The following is a 23,524-nucleotide window of genomic DNA, read 5'->3' as shown; positions in this document are numbered from 1 at the left end:
ACATGTTTAATTATTCCATCCATCTGTCCATCCAGGGTCATGCCAGTCCCAGCAAGCATACACGCGAAGCTGGACCAATCCCTGAAAGGGGCATCAGTTCATTGCTACTGCTGCACCACTGTGCCCACACGTTTAATTACTATCAGTATACATTATTTAAATGAAGTTAACAATTTATCTGTATAATGTAACATACACACTTTAATGCATTTCACCTTAAAAATAATATCAAGTGGTCCAAGAAGATGGCTCTTGGAAATCTAAATCAACTTAGAAGCCAGTGGTCATCATCCGTAAATACTCACTCTCTTCTATTGAATTGAATTGAATTGGATTCCTTTATTGTTATTGTATGGTACAATGAGATTCAATATGCAAATCTCCATAAGCTTATTTTCCTATAAAATGATAAAATAATAATAATAATATGATAAAAACAATGAAAAATACACAATATGAAAGCATAAGTACAATATACATGTACATATATTGTGCAGATAGTGCAAATGGTTCATAAATTGGCTCAGGTTGTGCAATATTACAACTGTAGTGCAAGTTTACAGTGAAGTAATTGTATTTATAAGTACAAACTGTTCTACCATGAGCACTTGATGGACTAATTGAGTGCATTTATAGCTTTTGGAATGAAACCGCATTTGAACCACATGGTTTGTGTAGGAAAGGCCCTGAAACATTTGCCAAATGGGGGAAGTTCAAATAGACTATGCGCATGGCTAAGGCAGCGAGTGGTGCACTGAAAGTAACAACGCTAAAGCAGCTATAGTATTTGGAATAGTTTGTCCATTCTGTGGACCGTTATATTTATACAGGATGATCACAATCAAATGCCTTAAATTTATAAACGATATTCGGTTATTTTCAGTATATCTGATAAAGCCGTGTCAGGGATGTGAATCTAAAAAATAAAGGGAAACTACACAGGAACAGCAGTACTGCTTTGACGCTGAGTGCCATCAGTTTACAAAACCGAGCTGAAAACTTGCATACACTATAGATTGACCTGGCGTGAGAATGTGCATGGCTTTACTCCAAGCTTAGTTTTTATACATCATAATGTGAGCATGGAAATGGGCGTATGCAACATTTTTGAGCATACGCACCATTTATACATGAGGCCCCAGGAGACCGAGTTCCTCAAGGCTAGATCCGCTCAACCGAGCAGCAGTTACACATTTAAAGAAAGCTATATTCTGTATTTCATTTTTTGATGCCATCGTGCCATATTTTGTTGTTTTCAGTCTTTTCCCTTGATTTAAATGGGACAACATGGATAGAAACTTTTTAAGTTTCTACTTAAGACATCCAAATCAAAGGGGAAATGTAAAAACTGGATTCTGGATGATGAGTGCAATACCTTCCTCAACCCGTAAAATCAACCTTTAAAATAATTTGAAAAAGTGTAGAATAAACCTATGCTAGCTGGATACCCAACATATTCTAAGACAACCTGTCAGCACACAAATCTTGTGAGCAGGAAATGTTTCTTATTAATTCATAGTGCTCATATTGTGTATATGAATATACAGTATGTTCCCACCCAGGAATAAACTGATTAGACTCTACCATTAGTCTAGAGAAGTATTTCTTAAAGTATGAGACTAGAACATGTTTGTGATCAGTTGCCTCATTATTGCATAGTAAAGTTAGCTAAGTTTGTCCAAGCACAAATTAGGTGTACAATGAGACACCACCCTCTATTTAGGGAACTATTTACTGAGGTACTGTGTGATTGGAGACATAGACTATAAACAACACTGTTGCTCCATAACACACAGCTTTATTTCCTATACTAAAAATATGTAATAAATATTATTTCCCATGACACCACCACACCTCTCACATCCTGTGAAATAATTAAAAAATGAGATGACTAACAGGAAAGACCTGTACAAAAAGGGGGAGTTAGGATCTAATGACACAGCTTGTGAGGTAAAGGCACCATGGCACTAGTCTGAAACGTTGAAATAAAATAACAGGTGCGGTATAAGGCTGGGACAATTTTTGGAGCGTGATGAGAGGGTGAGTGAATACAGTGGGGGTATATATAGTACCATGGCAGTGTTGTATTCTAAATGTAGTTTCAATAGTTGTGAGCATACAGTCGTTGCCTCATCATTTGCTCATCATTGAAGCATAAAATGAATCTAAATCTGTAAAAGAGGTCTAAAGAAGTTATTGCAGTACCTTTAATGTGCCTTAACATGGAAGAATTCCTTAGCCTAACAATGCCTTAAAGTGGCTTGATAAATTTCAGTATACTAGTATTGGAAAGGAAGTGTTTATTAGACCAGTGAAAACTGTAAAAACACCATAAAACATCAAAAAGGTGAGACAGGCTGCAGAGTGGAGCCCTCGGCATTCGTCACAGTGTCATTCGGTAGCATTAAACCTTTGAAACTTGACTGTTTGCCAAATTCCTCATCAAGATTTATCCTGTCTCCTCTATAAAATATAAATAATGCATACATTGTTTTGGAAAGGTTCAGCTACACAACATAACTTTTTTACTCAGTTTCTTCAGCAGTTAAATAAAACCCAGGATATGCTGAACAATGTGTTGACTCATTTAGAAGAATGTATTATTAATGGTGTAGCCCATTTGAAAAACATTATTTAAAAAAAATAAGGTTATTTAAGACATGGCAAATAAACTGCATCAATTAATTATTCATTATTCATCAAATGACTAAATTAAGCAATAATTCATACTATCTTTTCAAAAATCATCACATCGTCACGCTGCACCTGACATACAGAAGAATTTATCATTACTTATATTTTCAGCTTTACTAAATCTTACACTAAGTATTTACACTGGCAGTGAATCTATTCCCTGTTTTGAATGATAATATTTGCTTTATTAACTATATGTTTGATTTCTACTTTTCTCTTTTAGTAATATTCACATGAGAAATATGCTTGAATGGAAGTTAACCTTTACTGTTTTTTTAATATATGGGTATTGTTATGTATCAGTCTATGGCTGTGCTATCATTATGGTAATAATCCTCTTTTTGGGGTCCTGGTATGGTACAGATTTTCTTATTTAGGTCCTCAGATTACACTATTTAAGAACCCCTGACCTAGCATCATAACAGCAGCATAAACACAATGAATGAAGTAGGAGTGAGTGACCAAGACGATGTTCATAAATACACAATGTATTTCTTTAATCCTTTAAGTGCAGCAGTATTTCTTTAAACTTGCAAAACCATGCCACCATTGTCTTTAAGCGGAGCCATTCTGAGAAGTAGATTACGAGTTTATTTACTGGTTCAGTGATCTCTTATGCTCTTGTAAAATTAACTGCACAGATTTTAAATTCTGGATCATCTTCAGTGAGTGAATCACTCATCTGATCTGCTCTTTTTAGCCACACAGGCTCCGGCTTTAATAACAAACAAGGTCCATGTGATCAGGTTTTGCTTTTGATGAAGCTTTCTATGTTTAGTCCGCTATATGCTTGATCTACTGGGTTTAAGGCAGATGTGACATACTTCCATTGTGAAGGTTGTTAAAGATCTCTTATTACTGTGTTTACATTGGCAACATATGTCTCGAATCAAGTGTTTTCTTTTAAAATGTATTTTAGCACTGTGGTGCTGTCAGTCCTAAATATAGATTCTTGCAGGGGTATTTGAAGATCACTTTTTAACATCTTATCCATTTTGACTGCCACAAAGACTGCTGTTAGCTCCCATCTTGGATGGTGACATACTCCAATGATTTCTTGATTTCCCCATTAAGAATGAACAATGTTTCTTGCTTTTTTCATGTGTCAAAAGAAGATATGTTATGGTGCCATATCCATCTTCATTGGCATCTGCAAAATGGTGCATGTGAGTATACTTTACATGTCCATTCTACTGTCTCGATGTATCAACTTACATTATAACCAGGAAGTACCTTTAAATCATCCATCCATTATTTCCTTTTCTGTATGTGCTTAATTTCCACTTCCTCGTTTCATCCATATTTCTCCTTGAACAGGTCTCGTAAAATAAGCATTGCAGGCAGTGTAACTGGTGCTAAATATCCAAGGGGGTCATAAACTGAACTGACAACAGATAGTATACCATGTCATGTAGCAGCCTTATCTTATAATTTCATATGAAGTTTTGTTTTGGTGCACCCTGGGTATGCTCTGTCGAGAACAAACTACGACTTAAATGCAAATCCTTTTGACCAAGAGCTCTGCCTTTTTCAGAACAGAATTATTGTCTTTTCCTGAAGAAGACAGAACGTCTGTAGGCTTACAAGGAGCTCTGTAGTATCCATTCAGAAACACATCTATATTTGAGCAGCAAAATGGTTCACATCTTAAACCCTCATACACTAAGCAGGCAGCTCCAAACCTGGCATCTCTGGGGTTCTCTCTGCTCATGTTAAAGCCCAATTTTTTATTTTCTTTTAGACTAGATAGATAGATAGATAGATAGATAGATAGATAGATAGATAGATAGATAGATAGATAGATAGATAGATAGATAGATAGATAGATAGATAGATAGATAGATAGATACTTTATTAATCCCAAGGGGAAATTCACATACAACTACTCAGACTACTGCTGAGACATTATATTTCGTGCTTTTCTACAATCAACATCCACTTAAAAGTATAAATTGAGGCAAGCTTCACACTACTACACATTATTAAACTGTGACACCTTGTGGGTATAGACAAACAACAAAGCCATATCTTATGCCCAGAGGGGGCTGGGCGGTCTCATGGTCTGGAACCCCTGCAGATTTTTTTTTTCTCCGGCCATCTGGAGTTTTTTCTGTCCTCCCTGGCCATCGGACCTTACTCTTATTCTATGTTAATTAGTGTTGTCTTATTTTACTTCTTACTTTGTCTTTTTTTCTCTTTTCTTCATCATGTAAAGCATTTTGAGCAACATTAATTGTATGAAAATGTGCCATATAAATAAATGTTGTTGTTGTTGTTGTCATGGTTATATGCTACAAACCAGAAAAGTCAAAGTCAAGGGAACAAAAATAAATGCCACCATTTCCTGGACCTCAACTTTTAGAGCAGCTTACGGCACTCACCTATAGATGTTAGAAGTGTCCATTTCCACATTCAGTCACTGCAAGTGTAAATCTTTCTGTAGTCTTTCTAGTTATAAGGTAACTTTGTGCTTATGTTAATTAAAAAGCAAGTAGGCAAAGAAGCTTTGTGCCACCAGAGTAAAGCATGAGTTGATAGTGGAATTGATTAAGAGAGAATTCAATTTTATGTGACTCAGAGACTGAGGATGTGGAAACAAATCTATGTTAGCTGTCTAAGTAAGAAGGATAACTAACAAAATAGGCAGAGATACAGTGAAAAACAATGCATAAACACCAGTACATATAACTATTGATATTATAGGCAAAGGAACAAAAAGAGGCACATCCACAAGTCACATCAGGCATAAGGCAGGAACCAGACCTGGACATGGTGGCAGTACATTGCAGGGTGCGCTTATGAAAACACACACAGTTTAGGGTCATCAGCTAATGTAAAAATAGCAAAAGTGGAGTACTTTTGAGAAAAACCTACACAGCAGGTGCAAACTCAACACAGACCATGACTTGGCTCGTAATTTCCTGGAGATGCGATGCAGCTATACCAACTATTCTACCCTGTTTTAAATAAACAACCGAAAAAAAAATACCCAAGACAACTAGAATCTAAAAAATTGACCTCCAACACTGGCTCTGGAAAAAAAATGTTTAGGCAGAAACAAGCCATTTCCTTTGAAGAACTGTGCAAGTGTAAGTGGATGAGTCATGGAGATCTTGTCATTCCTGAAATACTTACACTTGCTATAGAAGAAGGCACTTGCAGCATCTCCTGCAGGTCAATGATGTGAGTTACTTTGAAAACCAGGAACCAATAAAAAATAAATTCTATTCTTATTTTCAGAAAACAGTTTGTTTGAATATTTTCATTAGATTTTTTTTCTTTTCATTGGAATTTACACACTTACTGTACTTACATGTTCAACAAATACTACAAAGGATTAGCTACTTTCCAGTTGCCAGACTGCTAAACAATTTACTAATACTGTGTTTTATCTTATTTTGTACATACATTAATGAATCCTATAACAGAAAATTTGATTAAATCCATTGTTTGATGCAATTCATGGTCTATAGTGGCAGCACTGAGCACAAGGCAGGAACACAAGACTAGACAGAGTAAGTACACACACACATCCACACCAGGCCAATTTAGAAAATCCAGTTAATATAAAACACTCATCTTTGGGATGTAAGAGGAAACCAAGAATATCTGCAGACCAAAAGGTTGGTGTTTAAACCAAACATCCTGCACCACCATCCACTATTAAATATATCTTTAAATTGATTATCTTGTCCATATGCTAAAGAATATCAGGTGTAATAGACAAGAAGTATGGCCAGCTCAGTGTTCTGCTACTAATGTGTCAAAAAGCTGGTGCATACAGCATGTGCTATGAAGTGGTATGAAAACAAAAAGTCAGAATTAGCATTAGCCACCTGAATTTAGGATTTTCATAAAAAAGTAACAGTTTATTTCATGAGGTAGATGTAAATAATAAACAAGAATAGTTGTTCCAAATACTTGAAATATTAAAACGCGTTTCAAATTAAATGTTTAAATTCTAAATGTTCTCAGCTGCCATGGAAATTTGTCACTTTTTGCATTCTGACAGAGGTCCATTGAGGGCCAGATCTTGAGGAAAGGATCAAAAATCAAAAATAAGAACATGTTCATAGTCACTGACCTTAAAATACTCTAAAACGATATCCCACATGTTTATGTTTGAAATTTGTTATTTTCAGCATTCTGTGAGGGGCTCTAAGAGGGTTAGGACCACCAGTAAAGAATCAAATATCAAAAATATTATCATATTTGTGATACGCAACCTTGAAATACCATAAAATTACACTCTATGTGACAATATTACCAATCCTCATTTTTTAAAGTTTTGTGAGAAGGTGTAACTTGGACACCTTGCACCCCATTTGGGGGTTTGCATCCCTGGGGTCAGTCAATGTGGTCTGAACAACTTCAAGAGCTTCTGATCTTTTTTGCTGAAGACATAAATTGGTTTACTCTTTAATATACTGTATGGGTGTCAATTCCTGCATGATATATGAACCTAACATTAGCCAAAAAATATATATTTTTGTTTATCTAGATGGGCAAAAATCGAGGGCAAATTCCAAAAAGCTTGACGTTTTGCATAATTAGACATCAAGAGGAACTGAAGAGTATATATCATGTGTGGAGGCACCGGACAAAAGAAATCCAAAATGATTTCAAAGTATTCAAGTAAATCTTATGAACACAATAAAAGTAAAAATCTACATCATTAAATGTGGAAAAAACAGAACATGTCTTCTACTCCCTGGTTCTCACCCTTCCCTATACAAACAGCAATAATTTTAAAAAAATCTAACAGAAATGTGATTATCCCAAAACTGAGGCCCTAGTGTGTGTGTGTGTGTGGGTTGAGTGTGGGTGTGGGTGTGTGTGTGGGTGTGTTCATCCTGAGATGGAATGGATTGTCCTGCCTTATGTCTGATGTTTTCTGAGATAGGTTCCAGTTGTCCCACGCCCTTTCTCAGGATAAGCAGGTTTAGAAAATGGATGGATGGATGGTTGGATGAAATCTTTCTGAACAACCAAATATAATGTCTCATAGCTTTGGCTCCTCGGGACTGTGGTTTACTTAAGTAACATACAGTCTTAAACCCACTTAAAAATTTCAGGTTTGAGGTGGGCAATTTTGAATGCAAAGCAGGATCCAGTCCTAGATAGGGAATTCCATTGTACACTCACACAGAATGTGGGGAGGAAACTGGATCGATCTGAGGAGGACAGGCAAAATTCCATTGTGCTATCCAGCTAGCATATACTCTTTTAATTATTTTAAGGTGTATTTCAGGGATGTGGAAGGTACAACACTCATTATTCAGAATGTTTTAAAGATGAGTCTACAGTTTTCCATTTTGATTTGGATAGCCTGAATATAAACTTGAAAAGTTCACCTAAATTTCTATGTATGATCATGGTTAGAGATGTGGCATTGTTTCTAATTATTTATTTCTAACCCACTAAGCATTTGGTGCGTGCTGTATAATTTATACTTGCGCCTGGCTATAATGTTTGACAGCTGTGTGTTCTTTTATTTCTTAGCTGGACACCCATAAGTTTATATGTAATGATCAGATGCATGTTTAGAGCCATCTAACAATTGTGCAACTGTGCCAATCACAACATAACAAGGTACAGAAAATAAAAAAGAGGTTGATTGTGTTTCACTTTGATTATTGATATTACATCTACATTTTTGCTTGAGAAGAAGCAATAAATTAAGGGCAAAACATAAACAGCCTGGTACCAAGGCGCAAGAGACAATGTGCATGAATCTACAAATTGGGTAAAGGTTGTTAAAAATGACATTTTTAATGTGGTTTGGAAGTCTGACCCTATGCAAATGCTAATAAAATAGTACATAGATAACGGGTGCCATTTAGTTTCAGCACACTGACAAACATTCACAGTTACCAGCATTCCATATGGCCAGTACATTCAATATTTATTACTGTTTTCCACAACAAGCTCAAGGAACTGCTTTAACCCTTTCTGGTCAATTTAAGTCATAGCGCTGGAGGCTTTGAAAGTCTGTATTAAGCACACATAATCAACAACAGAGGGTATGATTTGTGGCCATTATAATTTATAATCAGTGTTTATAAAATGACATAAGGTCCTGTTGTCTCAAAGCTCCTGGGTTCAAATGCCAGTTTGCACAGTGCATGTGGAGTTTATTCTCATTCCATGCCTGTATGGGTTTTCCTTTTGATGGAAACTGGCATAGATTAGGCTGATTAGTGATGCCAGATAAATGTGTGTGAGTGTGCCAGTGATGGAAGGCCCTGTTTAGAGCTGCTTACTGGCCTGTGATTAATGAGGCTGGGATAGGATCTGCCAACCAATGACTCTGTCCTGGAATAAGGCAATGAATAAAAGAAACTATTGTAGAATATTTTGTCCTGTCAAAAATCACATAAACCCTTATTTTTATCAAAATATGAAATCCATTTTTCTACTAGTTAATTAAGTTTGCATTACGAGAAACTGGAGCTTATCCCAGCAACTTCAGCTGCAAACACACCTCCACTAAATTATATCAGATATGTTTAGAGTTCACTTGCACATCTTTGGCATATCAGAAGAAAACTAAACACATAACAGTTCAGACAGCATGAAAATGAGCAATTTCCATACAAACAATGAGTTGACCAAAATTCACATCTAGAACGCTGGAGTTGTGAGGTGGCAGTACTTACTCCTGGATTGGCCCACTTCAGAATAAAATTAAAACCATTAACTGACAAAGACTTTAAAATGAAAGACACCTCTGGGGATTTAAAACTACAATATACCGTGTCTTTAGGGAGTATGGATTTTCTCAAATAAAATTCAAGATTTTGCATATTTATTTACAATGTTTTCACAAGATGTTCCCAGATATGCTCCATGGACAGCAAAGCACATCAAAGCAAGACTCCCAAGCACACAGGGCAAATGTTTTAATCCATTTTGACATTTCCATTGTGATGTGACAGCAAAGGAGTGCCAGGGGGTCACATCGCCTTGAAATAAAAGGTTAAATTCTGCTTGATACATACAGACTTACCTTGAGCTGTACAAAAGGAACACTGTAGGGATTAACTGCACATTTGCTACAAAAAGACAGGCCACCTGCCACACATGAAGCATTACGCCAGTTCCAAATCAGCAAAGGTTGCTGTCAAATTAATTGGAAAAGGTTTTCTCATGTGACTTGGTTTTGTGTGTATATGTGTGTGTGCATCCACAGGGACCTCGGCTAAAGGCGAGAGACTAAAGCTGATCGTTAAAGAATGAAGAGTCTTTTAAGCAAGCCAGGGGACTTGGGGGCGGGGTGGGAAGAAACAGGCAAGATGGAAGAAAATCCATTTGGGTCAGTATGTAGCTCTCGGGCTAGGGCTGGGAACGACATCCTGTTTAATATCCTAGAGGATCGTTAATCCTTATTTAAACTGTGAAAAAGCTGCAATCCATGTAATCAAGATCTCACCATACAATGTTGACTTGAAAACTCAGCACAATTGTATCACTTTATTATTTCCACAAGTGAAGAACTTGATCTCTCTTTTGTCATAAAATCTGGAAATTTTTGGAAATGTTAGGACAGAAATTATTGCATATTTAGGTAATAAAGTGATTGGTTCAAGGAGGGTTTCGACTGGCTGAATCATTTATACTTTGACCATTTCCTTTAGCATTCAGTATCTGGGTGAAGACAATGGGCAAAATGTCCATCCATTAAATTTTTATAAATGTTTTCCTTGCCCTGGTCAGGCAGTATAAATGAGACATCTTTAAAACTGTTAGGTTTAAAATACATTTGATAAAAAGCCTAATTATCTTTGATGAGCATTTTTTAGAAGTTTGTTAATTGGCAGAACTTGTATTACATTTTAAGAGCTCACAAAATAAATAAGACAAATATAGTAAAAATGATATGAGCAACTAGTGAGAATTACGTTGCTTATAACTGAGGCATAATATTGACATATGAACATAAATGAACTATACCTTTTAAGCCTATTTTAAATTTCATTTCTTTTATGTGCGTGCTTGTCAGATTGTAACCATGATATGTGGAATAAAGATACAGGTATACCTTGAAAAAATAATTTTGATTATTTCATGTCATTTATATATATATATATATATATATATATATATATATATATATATATATATATATATATATATATATATTTATATTGAATTAAAAACTGAAAACCATCCATCATGTAACATTTTTAACATAACACAGTTTTTATCTGCCAATTATATATTTTTGATTGTTTTCACATTATAATTAAATATCAATATGTTATCTTAATGATAATTTGTTTAAATTTTACAATTTCTACTATAAAAATCAATGTGTGATGGTCTGGCTCCTTTGGCCTCTCCCTGCCTCTCGCCATCAACCTGACAGCTGCTGTGAGCTTCTCCAGCCCCCCCGACTTACTCGCAGTAAACAAATCAGCAGTGCTGTGCTGTCCAACTAATCCTTTCTCTAGTCACCACCCCGGACTTGGTGATCACCTTCTTTTGTTTTTGTCCATTTTTATCTCTTTTCTTCCCCTTAAACCTCTCAGAAGGCAGGCGTGTTAGCGGCAACTACAGACCCTGGGCATTACTGAAGCATTTGGATGAACCGCGTGCATCTGCACATGAATGCATGTTCAGTCGATCAACCCAAATCACACTGTGGAGATGCTCTGCAACACTACCATACACACACCTGCACCCCACATAAGCCTGAGTGCTCTTTAATTTATTTATTTTACTAAAATACCCAATGCCATGCACTCCTCTCATGACACTATGTTTAAAGCAAAACAGTTATTTTAATTGATAAAAATGGTCAAAATATCGCTGGAAGTTTTGTGAATCTTACCGAGTCAGCAGTCGGGGCATAGAAAATTCCCAGGTTTTCTCAGTAAATGGGACAGCAGAGCCGAGAATTTAAATTGGTTTTAGAAGGGATGACCAGTTAGACAAAAGATACAACTTGGTGCCAAAAACAACATCAGACCAAGCTTGCTGCTTCACTTAATGAAGCAATTTGTCAAAGCCCTATCAAAAGATGGAGCCTGGTTTATGCATTTGTGATGAAAGCTTCAGAGTTTGTCTCAGGATAAATTGAAAGAGGGCATTTTTGTTAGACTTGATATTAGAAAACTAATTTCTGATGCAAAATTTGATTGTGTGATGAACAACCTGGAACGAGAGGCTTGGGTATCATCAAAAGATGTTTTTAGGTCACAATGAAGATCCAAGTGATAAAGTAATTGTGTAAAATGTATTGGTTATGTTTAAGGAATTGGGTTGCAACATATGTCTCAAAGTTCACTTTTTGGCATGTGGAATTTTTCCTTGAAAATCTTGGAGTGGTGAGTGAAAAGCAGGGACAAAAATTCCATTAGAATATCAAGAATATGGAAAGAAGGTACCAGGGAGTTTGGAATGTCAGTATAATGGTAGACGACTGCTGGATGATTCATTGAGATGCACGAGAAAGAGTACACCAAATGAAGATTTGGCTCAAAAACAAAAAACATGAAGTACTACTATATGTAAGTCGATGAATGTGTATTGTTGTCTTCTTTACATAAATGTTTAAAAATATTAGATTGACTAAATATTTTCAAGTTAAATTGCTTTAGCACAATATTTTGTATGCATAGATAACATGTTTAATTTGTTAAAGTTTAAAAATAATTTTAATTTTGTACTTAAATGTGATGTGATGGAAACATTGTAATTATAATTTTTATTGTGTTGATGAATGCAAATAAAACTAAATATTCACAGTTAAAAAATTTGTATAGTTTAATTTTGCAGAGCTGTGTAATGTGCATCAATAATAATAAAATTAAGTGACAAATGTTACCAATACTGGGAAACCTGTCCTGTTTGGAATGCAAAGCAATGCAGTTCAGTATATGAATAATCAAGTCTCAACCACCACCTCTAGGACATTTTCAGTGACCTTTAAGATAAATAAATGCAAGAATTGAGGCAAAATGGTTAGCTAGGCTGTCTACAGATCCACTAATAAGGGACAGTGGGTTTTTCAGTCTGGATTTCTCTGGATGCTCCAGGTTTATGTCATGTTCAGTGGTGACTTAGAATTGGCCTGTATTGAATGAGTGAATGTATGTGAGTAACTGTGCCCTGGGACTGGCTTGCGTCCTGTTGAGGACTGGTTTTGGCATGTCATCTAGTATTGTTGTGATGAGCTCTACCTTCTTGCAGTTCTGCAATGGATATAGCAGGTCCAAGGAAAGGATTGATACTACATCTACCAGACACTCACCATTGTACTGATCTGCTGTTTAAAACTGTCAGAACTCTGCCTGGCAGAAAATTTCTACTTTAAATAAATAACATGTTTTTTTCTTGACTAATCTCAACTTCTGATTTTTCTTCCACTGTTGTAACTTATTTCAAAGTGAATATTACAATTGTATCATATTCTTTGTATTTCTTTAGTTAGGGAGGTTCCATTTGAGCTGATGTTTATTGTTCTTTTGAGATGAAAAGAGATCAAGTGGGCAGTGTTGTGTAGTGGTTAGGGCATTGAATACAGGCCACAAGATTGCCTTTTGAGTTTAATCCTAAATTTCATTTTAACTGCCTGACTCCAAAAGGAAAATATGCATGTGAAGAAAAATCACCAGCAGTAACAGCATTTACAAAATACACAATAATACACAATAATAGTATTAACAATTAATAACATAAGGCTAATGATAATAGGTGTCATTTTAAATGTTCAAAACAGAGTACAGGATTCAGATATTAGACACAACATTATACAGTGTACATCTTGCAGTAAGAAAAAAATGAGTATACCCAAGGGACTGACAAATATTAGACAACTTAATCCGATTTACAACTTTCATTGTTCCAAATGAAGGAAGCAAATTTATATTAATTATGCAAAAAATGAAAACAAAGTAATTTTCCTTCTGTGTACGGTTTATAAAGTGGGAGCCAGAGGCAGATGATGACTGACAGAAAGTAACCTCAGTTAAACTTTTTACTTCTTAAGGTTCGAGGAAGATCATATCCATCTATGATTAAATACTCTATCTATATGTATATGTATGTATATATAATCTATAAAATCCAATGTTTGTCTATCTGTCTGTATGTATGTCTGTCCGCTTTTCATGAGAGTACTAGTTGAAGGATTTAGATTGGGTTTTTTTCTATAATTTGCTTGAACATTCTGGTTTTGATTTTGTGACTTCTCTCATCATGCTAAGTATCATAGTTCACTTGCAGTACTGATTTATTTGTGCAAATCCGAGAGAGCGACTGTGGGCCGAGGGGAAGGGGGGGGGGGGCCCTCCTCACTCACACGTCAGCTTCCATTCAAGTCGGTCTGCCTTTTGCCACATGTCAAAGCGTACCTTGCCTCTGCTTAGCTAGCGATACCTGTTTGTTCCACAGACATTATCATCTACAGATTGTTAACAAGTAACGAGTAACGTTTGATGTTTTTGAGAGAGATCAGAGCTGCTACTAGAGGACAGCTGCTGATTGCTAGAGATATCATGGCCATGTGCTTTTCTCCCCCATGCGGAGGACGCTCTCCCGTCTGAGCAGAACATGATCAGGAAAAGTGCCACCGTTTGATGTTGGAGCGTACCTACCTTCTGCTTGGCCAGAATTACGTGTTTTTGTTATTTTTTTTATTGATTGTTAAAGTTTGTGCCATTTCACTACTACGTGCGTGGAGCCGCAGGGGACAGCTAGTATACCGTAAAGTAATAGTGACCAAAGTTACCAATAGACAGAATCCTTAATATGAAGTTACTTAATAGTGTGCCACAAGCCACCAGAAGAACCTCAATTCACCAGGAATTTTTAAAAAGAGAGATGTTACCATTGTTTTGTGAGAATCTAGTCATGCAATGTCTTTTGAATAAAAATGAACAACACAAGAAAAATAGCAAGGGTGATGGCCAGGTTTCAGGATTTTTCAGCTGAAAGAAGGAATGTATAAGGAGTTGCCATTTATACATTGATTACATCAAATCTTTCTATATACCAGTCTGGAAAACTTGGCGGAAAGTACTGTGGTTGTAATAGTTGCTCTTGGCACACACATGCTCAGCCATTTGTCGAGAACATTGCAAAAGATGATTTATTTGCTATTAGTCTGTCTGATATTTTTATCAATGAACTTGCAGTACTGATTAGTCTATGCACTTACGTCTGTGACATTCTGTTCTGCAGAATTTTAAGTTTGTTTTGGATTAGATTGCAATTTGCAGTCTAGTTATTTAGATGTTTTCAGGTTTGTTATTGGCCCAATTTAATTTTTAAGTTTAATTGTGAAAATGTGAAAATAATAAAACCCCAAGCTGTCTCTAAGCTGTCTTGGTCAGTGTAGTAGCAGATGACAATGTTCCAAAACCAAATGTCACTCTGGTCACATAATCAAGACTTGCAGGCGATCATTATAGGTGAAAACATCTTCCTGGTATTTTTTATTCAACCCGAAACATGCTGAAATGCTAATAGCTCAATTAACTTTAATACAAATGTATAATAATACTTATGCCAGGAAAAAGTATGTTGTGAGAGGAATTCATATAACTCCAAGTGAAAAACATTTACAGTGGTAGCTACTTGGCTGCAAAAAATTTGCATTTTGAAATAATTCTATTTGCTCCTCTGAAGACAACAGTCATTCTTATTAGTCACATAAGGCAGCGTACCTTATACTCTACCATATATACGTATAAACACACAAGAGAAAAGTTCCTTCCACCATGTCTGAAAAGAATATGGTAAAGTAATAGTCTTACCTGTTGCTTCCACCATTCCTTCCAGAATGACTACAATTTCCAGCTCTTCCTTGGCCAAGTGATCTTTGGAAATGTCCCAGAAAGGGCTATGCTGGTTGATCTCATGGCAGATAATGAGAGGTGATACTAGAAAGAGACGATCATCCCCGGTGTCATAGCCCACATTGATATCAGTTTGATTCAAAGGGATGAATTCACCTTCTTTTGTCTGCTTGGATTTGATCAGTTTAGCCCGTATTGACGCTTCAACAATATGTGAGTTCCTCAGGTCCCCCACTCTGAACATTAGACACAATTTACCATCCCGCATGGAGATGACAGCATGAGTAGAAAAAACTAATGTTTCAGCCCTTTTTTTGGGTTGGGAGATTTTTACAAACATGCAGCCCACCATAAATGCATTAACTATAGAGCCCAGAACTGACTGCACCAAAAGAAGAACAATTCCTTCTGGGCACTTGTCCGTTATTACTCTGTAACCATATCCAATTGTAGTTTCAGTTTCTATAGAGAATAAAAATGCAGAAACAAAACCATTCAGGTTATTGACACAAGGGGTCCATTTGGTATCCCCTATATGTTCCAGATCTCCTCGAATATAAGCAATGAGCCACCATATCATGCCAAAAAAAAGCCATGTCACAGTGTAGACCAAAACAAAAATGAATAAATTGAATCTCCATTTTAGGTCCACTAGAGTTGTAAAAATATCAGTCAGATACCGATATGTTTCTCTAACGTTCCCATGATGGACATTGCACTTCCCATCCTTACGGACGTATCTCTGAATTTTTCTTCTAGCTTTTTCTTTTTCAGCCACTTGTTTGGGCAGGTCCTCTCTTGCTTGCTTTGGCAGCTTGGGCTGTCTGATAGTGATTGGGCTCTCCACATCCTGCTCCATTGGGCTTTCCTGAAGGATTTGAGCTTTGGAAGAAAAAACATGAAAAGATAAAATAAGTGAGGAGTAATAACCTAGGAATGAAAGACATTCTGTTAAAACGTTCAAGGTGAAACACGGAAAACAATATTACAATACACTTTAAATTCTCAAACCAGCATTTTGTCTAAGGATATGTATAGTTACATGTACATGAACCCTTTAATGTCACTTATCAGTGATTGAATGATGTTTAAAGGAACTTGTAAGATCTAATAATGCTTATACTATTGGCTTGGCTACTTTCCATATCACTAATTTCAAATCTCTGAATTCCTTTGCTGGAAACATGTTCAGCTTATTGAAAAGCAACCAACTGCTTCTTTACATTACCAAAAACACAGATAATTCTGTTCTAGAAGGATGTCTTAACAGTAGAGGGTGAGGTGGATACAGGTTGAACTGGCAGCAGTCAGTATATTATATTACTGTGGATTCGCACCATTAAGCATCCCAGATCTGCACTATGGTGAACTGTTGGTTGTTAGCAGTGAACCTGCTATGTATAGTTCAGAAGTGTTCTCCTTACAGTGTTAGTTAATCGGAGACCTCCTAATTTTGGCTGCATGGAGACTGCCTCTGAACATTGAGAGTGGGGTAATGCCTAGTGATGTCAGCTGAGCTTGCTCTCTCTCCCTCAGCCCCCCACCTTTTCTTCACAACATCACCAATACACTAATGGTGATTGGATAAATGGCAGAGAAGGTTAATATGATCAGCTACTCATAGCCATAGCAGAGTGAAAGTGAGACTAGGGGATCAAATGTGCTCTACTCAATGAAATTAAGATATTTTACAGTTATTCACATTATGGGCTGTAAACTACTGCATGAGTAGAGGAATAAAAAAAGTTTTGGAAATATGAGGATTCTTAAAATATTTTCTGCACTTTATTTTTCAAAAGTTTCATCATCGACCATTATTTAAAGTCATCTGAAATGTTATTAATATTAGTTACTTTTCTGATTCATTACTATAGGTTGATTACAGAATCTTTCATGCACACGCTTATTCTCTCCATCATCACTTGCAAATCGATGACATTTCAGCAGATCTGTTAGAGTTCCAAAATAAATGAAAACAGGATAGGTGGATGAGAAATTACCATTTCATTGTTTTTAAGGCTGTTGTTCATATTGTGGGCAGCTGTGTGCAACAAAAGAACTCCTTTTAGGAGTCTTGTCTCCTTTATTTGAACGCTCGCCTGAGTTAATTTCTTAACCTGTTCTGGGACAATACATTCTAACCATACAGTATGTTCTGTATAAATGAGTGTGAAATTCAGCTACTTTAACACCAACTGCAAATAGAAATTGTTCAGAATTATTGTTTGTGGCAGACTGGTGTGCAGCCATGTTTAGGTTTAGATAGATAGATAGATAGATAGATAGATAGATAGATAGATAGATAGATAGATAGATAGATAGATAGATAGATAGATAGATAGATAGATAGATAGATAGATAGATAGATAGATACTTTATTAATCCCAATGGGAAATTCATGCAGCAAATACAATTCTGTAGATTTTGAGAGAGCTACCATTCAAAAATAACAGAAACAAAAATGTGCAGAAGTTTGCTGAAGAACCTAATTAGAGTAAATATTTATAGGTTTGACATGATTTGCCCCTTTCCGTTAACATATTAACAAATATAACAGTAATCTTTTGCATTCCACAACAGGTTGAATTGCTGCCTCCCAGAGCTTTACTCCAAAGTGCCTTATGTGTGCAGTTTGTTCGATTTCCTCACTCACCCCTGATTCCTCTATCAAAATGTGTGCTTAGCTTGACTGGTGTGCACCATCAAGAGCAAGTTGTCTTGTGCACCTTACTTTTGAGTTATGCTTTATTTTCCTTATGACTGTAAATGAAATAAAGTTATTCATGACAATGATGGATAATGTATTATTAAAATGTATTTATTTATATAGTATATTTCATACATTTAATGCAGCTCAATAAGCTTTACACAGAAGAAATATAATATCAATTGACTTAAGATATGACAAAACCAGAAGCAGAACAAAAGTTAAATGAAACAATTTCCATAAATATGAACACATAATGCAAAGAGGTCTGTCATTCATAACAAAGGTGGGAATCTCACTGTTAGTAATAGGAGGTTCATTGTGCCAGATATCGTCATTTGTGAACCATCTTCTCACCACAGTCTGATTCCTAACTTTTAATAACTTCTTGTTTAACCAAACTTTCTATTTTCATGTACCTTGGTCTGTCATGTGGAACCTGATATTTCGCAAATATGCAGTACCTATTGCTCTGTTGGTTTTCACTGCATTATTGAATTCTCTTGTCATTTACAATGGCTCTTGCATGTTTCCTAAAGCACCTATTTCTGATGAAAGGTGCTAAATGAGATAATAAAGATTGATTGCTTTGTGGCTTCACAGCAGAATATTCCCTCCTAGTATTGCTTATTCCTTTTTTGCTGTCATTTCTTTCTAAATTGTATTAAACAAATTGGCAATTTGCTGTGACAAGTTGTGACAGCGCATTAACTGGTTCTCTGCGGGACACAATGATATTTGCACTTGTGTTTCTTTATTTGGATTTTCCACCTATTCAACAAATATTTAAAGAGAAACAGCAATAATAACATATTTATGAATAGTTCTTAAACACAGGTCATGCTTGTAGTATTCCTTACAAAGGACAGCACATGCATACAACAGGGTTTGAATCAACAGAGTGCAGAAAAAAATGTAAAGTTAGTCTAAACGTGAAAGGTAAGGGCTGTTGATAAATTACCAAATTAATGGAAAGTAATAATGTTTCAAGTCCCTCAATACTCTTTTATGGTTTTCCTTGCTCTCCAGTTCTAATATATGCTATACCTTAACAGAGCTCAACATTAACAGTTGCCAGGTTGCCTTTGGCCACCATTTTGAGGCAATTGACAACCACTTTTTGACCCCTGGTTGCTAAGAATGTCAACCACTTCACTTATGCACCAATTGTTCGGCAACAGATTGGAAATGGCCAGTTTGTGCTTATTATGCTTAATCTGCAGATCAGCATATAACTTGACAATCTCTATAGTTGGTCTTACGATTAAAATAAAATGTAAGCTGTGCTCTTGTGCACTATACTTGCTGACTTTCCTTTATGTGGGTAAAGTAAGTTAAAAAAACAATGTAATGAACGAGCCACTGTACAAGGGTGTGAATGATGGGTGTGCATGTAACAGGAATGTTAAGTCTCCTTTCGCTTAGATAGATGAACGCAAAGGACTGGACAATCCCACAGAACTGGCAGCTGCACAGCTGAATGCACCAATTTTCAACAATTTTCACTACATATGACTAAAAATTTGTTTACTTCTTGATTGTTTCTTCATAGTGCTGCAAGGTTAGTAAAATAATATATTAAAATATATAACACCAGTAACAGCGCAGTACACGATAACACTTGACTTGAGCATTCATAGTTTTTATCCTCTTTCTCTGTACGTTTAGCATTCATTTGTTCAGAGGTTGATGCGATTGCTGCTTCCTGAGCAGCTCTTCTTTTCTCCACCCTAGCAGCCCGCTTCTTCTTTTCTTTCGTCGGCATCTTTTCATGTTAAAACTGATTAAGTCAGTGTTTGTGTTGCAATTACTTAGTATGTTTTCCTTAATTTTTCACTTAAGCTGGCACTTAAATCTTCAGTCTGCCTCTAGAATGATTTAAGATATGAAGAGGTAGGGGAAGTGACGGTGAAGGTGGTAGGGAATGAGAACAGTGCCTGTACGCATGTGCCACACGGCCGCCCTGCTGGCCGCTGCCAAAAGTTCATTCTACAATAAAATAAAAAAAAAATAAAATGAGGAATAACCTTGGAGGTCAATCATCACCCTGAAAGCGGATAGTAGACGCCACGTAGTATATGTGTACCAAATTTCAGGTCAATAGTTCAAACGGTTTGAAAGTTGCAGGTGATTTAAAATCCTAGACAGACAAATGGACATCCACGGTAGCGTATTATATATAAAGATTGTACTTTGACAAAAATATTTTAATTGCTGATAATTTGTTATAGAACTGTTGCTTATACTGTTGTTATCTGGGGATTTATGCCAAATGCAGAAAAACTTTTTCATTTTGTTGGGTTTGGGGATGGCTTACTGATGCCAGCTTTGGTAATTAATTGTTTATTAAGAAGTTTATTTTCATTTGCTGGTGTGGAGTATGACATGAAAGCAGGATTATAAAATAGATTGCAGGATGAAATCATATTCAGTGCACTTTACTGTAAGTAAATGAAGGATGTAGTGTGTAGCAACTTGTCTTTTGAAAATACCCATCTTACACTTTAAATTGTTAACTGTTAATTATTTTAACTGTGAAAACATTTATAAACAATTGCTCAATAAACTGAACTGTACCACCCCAAATCTCATAGGCTAGGTTTGAACCAACCACATGATACAAAGATTGGGTGTGAACAGAGCCAGAATTCTGACATGTTAAGTGATACCACTTCAGATTGAAGTGCTGTAAAGTAACAGATAAAGCAAGCTGATGGGTAACTGCATGGCATCTTGATTACTCCAAATATAGCCTGTTACAAATGGCAGTGATATTTTCAGTATTGGCAAATAAAAGTTGACGTCTGGCAACCACTTTTAAAAGGTAGTGTTGAGCTCTGATATTAATATGTAACGTTTGCACAAGTAAAGTGCTTCAAAAGGTGGCACATAAATGCACTTAGGTGGATGTTTAAATGATTTTCAAAACTGCTTTGCTGATAAGCTGTAGACTAGAGGATTGATCATTCGTAACTTATTCATATCCTGAAATGTGTTAAAAATATAATAAAAACTTGTTTTTCTGAATATATTTGTTATAAATAGTACCCATTCATTCATTTTTTAATGCACTCTTGACAGCATGAAGAGCATGGCACCAGTTGAAGTGAAATACACTCTTAAAAAATTATTCTTTAATTGCACTGTATAGTTACAGATCTAAGGGATCTTTCTGGAAACTTCATGTGGATGGGTCTTTTGGGAAGGAAAAATGGTTCCCCTATAGAAGAACCACTCTGGCACTTTTATTTTTAAGAGTGTAGAGTTATCCCTCTGAAATGCAGTAGCACTATTTGCTTTTTTGATTGTTCTCATGAAATACATTTCCAGCTTTTGTGATGCCTTATGTGGTAGAACTATTTTAGGACTAAAGTGCTGAGATACTACTCTCTCTATGTGTGTTGCTGGGTCACCTCAATGGCTGCTGGGCCTCAATTACTTAGCTTGCTTATGATGGGAAATTTCTTTTTAAAGTCTAGAGTAATGTAGCTCTTCAGTAATAATGATTCAGTTACTTTTCTAAAAGTCAATTTTACCAGACTATCCTGACTATGTCAAAAAGTTGCTGTAAGTTCAACAAATAATAGAGAAAGGCATAAGGGCTGAGTTGATCGTGATTTTTGCCATAATGAACAATATATTATTTTTCCATTTTGAGAGAGTGTGTTCTGTGATGGATTGGCATTTTGTCCAAGGTTAGTACTTTTGACTTGGAATAAATGGGTTCAGAAAATATATGAAGAAAATGATCTCAAGAAATTGACAGAAATGCTGAAAAAATAAGGACCAAAATGTACAGATCAAGCATTCTGAGACTTTTGCTTTCTATTTTTACTTTGCTTATACTTTGAAAATGTTTAAATAACACTCTTTTCATAAAATGTTAATAAATTGTTCATAATGGTATACTAACAAAAAAGGACATCTCTTTTCCACAAGTGAGCTTTTTTTTATTCAGGCTTCATTAACTGCAAGTAAATGAAGCTGCATATCATGCAGATCCTTCAAGGTAGCCCTTAAAGTCAAGTGTCACGAGCATTTCTTGACACCGATGCTGCTTGACTAAATATTATTTTGAATTGATTCCTATTCTCTGCAGAATGTTTTCTCTGATGTGCAAAACCACCCTCATTTTATCATTGTGCTGCCTATATTACTGGTGATTAACATATTCATTAGCGCTTCAGGGTCATCTGGCACTTCTTATAAGAAGCTTCAAAACATGGTAGAACTCCTCCTTACACTGCCTTTGTAAGCTGCTACGGCATTTTATGCTTTGGCATACAGATTAAACTGAATCAGCTTGGTAGCCCAGTCTCCAAGTTTCATACAATATATATAATTTTGCAAATGTAAAATTATGCCTCAGTTTGACAAATAGAACTTCTTAATGAAAAGAACAAAAGCAAACAAAATAAAGGTGCTTATTAGGCTTTTTAAATTTAAAGGATGGAACACAAAATGCCAGTCATTATCATGATGCTATTTTTGCTGCAGTAGCCTGTTAACTGCACTATTACAAAGGCCGAAGCAGCACCAAATGACATAATCCTATTATCTGATTATGAATGGAGCAGTAGCAGTCAGCCCTACAGTTACATCTGCCAGGACACAGTTCTGAGTGCCAGGATCTCTGCCTCTTTGTGTGTGTTTTTGCACATATAGGATAACGTGAAGGCTGAATGCTTTGTGACATTCTTCATTTCTGGTACAATCACTGTAGTGTGTGGCCATTCATTCATTCTTCTTTAAAATATTCAATTAACTGATTACAGTATCTGCAGTGGAAGTAACTGTTGCAATGTTCTACATTTTCTCTCAATTATACAGATAATTAAAAAGCAGCAGCAAGGATCATACTGCGAACATGGACGACCGAGTCACATTTGTAAGATCTCTTTGTGAACTGCACATTGTTTTTTTAAGAAGGATTATAAACTTCTTTTTAATCTATATAGGTCTGAATGCATTTAGCTTTTTTTCTAACATGTGGAACTAGCCAAAAAGGAACTGTTGCATTTAACAAAATAAAACCAAGTGCTCAGGGCAGTGGGGCTTATAACCAAACCCACAAATCTTGCAATAATCCAGTTAATGTGAACGCTTCCACATATTTCTGAACATTCTATTCTAGACTAGTTGAATGCAGCAACAGCTTCAGCTCTTGCAAACCATTAAATGCAAACTATATATACTGTATAGTGTTGTAGATAGCCAGCATTCGTTACCCAGCTAGAATGCCTGTGTAATGAAAGGACTGGGGGAGAAAGCCTGATCAGGGCATTATCTCCCCCATATCACTAGATGCCAGCCCCCCGAC

The 23,524-nt window shown here is 36.0% G+C and overlaps 1 protein-coding gene across 2 annotated transcripts in view; it reads right to left on the bottom strand.

The window, feature by feature from the left end:
• kcnj6 (potassium inwardly rectifying channel subfamily J member 6) overlaps nt 1-23,524 on the bottom strand; it is a 398,820-nt gene that overhangs the window by 100,475 nt on the left and 274,821 nt on the right. For both annotated transcript variants that reach the window (XM_051926843.1, XM_028800215.2), the window contains one exon: nt 15,456-16,379. In XM_051926843.1, the coding sequence (XP_051782803.1) occupies nt 15,456-16,379 (924 nt within the window). The remainder of the gene's footprint in view (nt 1-15,455; nt 16,380-23,524) is intronic.

This window comes from Erpetoichthys calabaricus, chromosome 4 (genome assembly GCF_900747795.2).
Source record: "Erpetoichthys calabaricus chromosome 4, fErpCal1.3, whole genome shotgun sequence".
Taxonomy (NCBI): domain Eukaryota; kingdom Metazoa; phylum Chordata; class Cladistia; order Polypteriformes; family Polypteridae; genus Erpetoichthys; species Erpetoichthys calabaricus.
The sequence above is the reverse complement of the archived record's forward strand: the minus strand, read 5'-3'. Positions and strand labels throughout refer to the sequence as shown.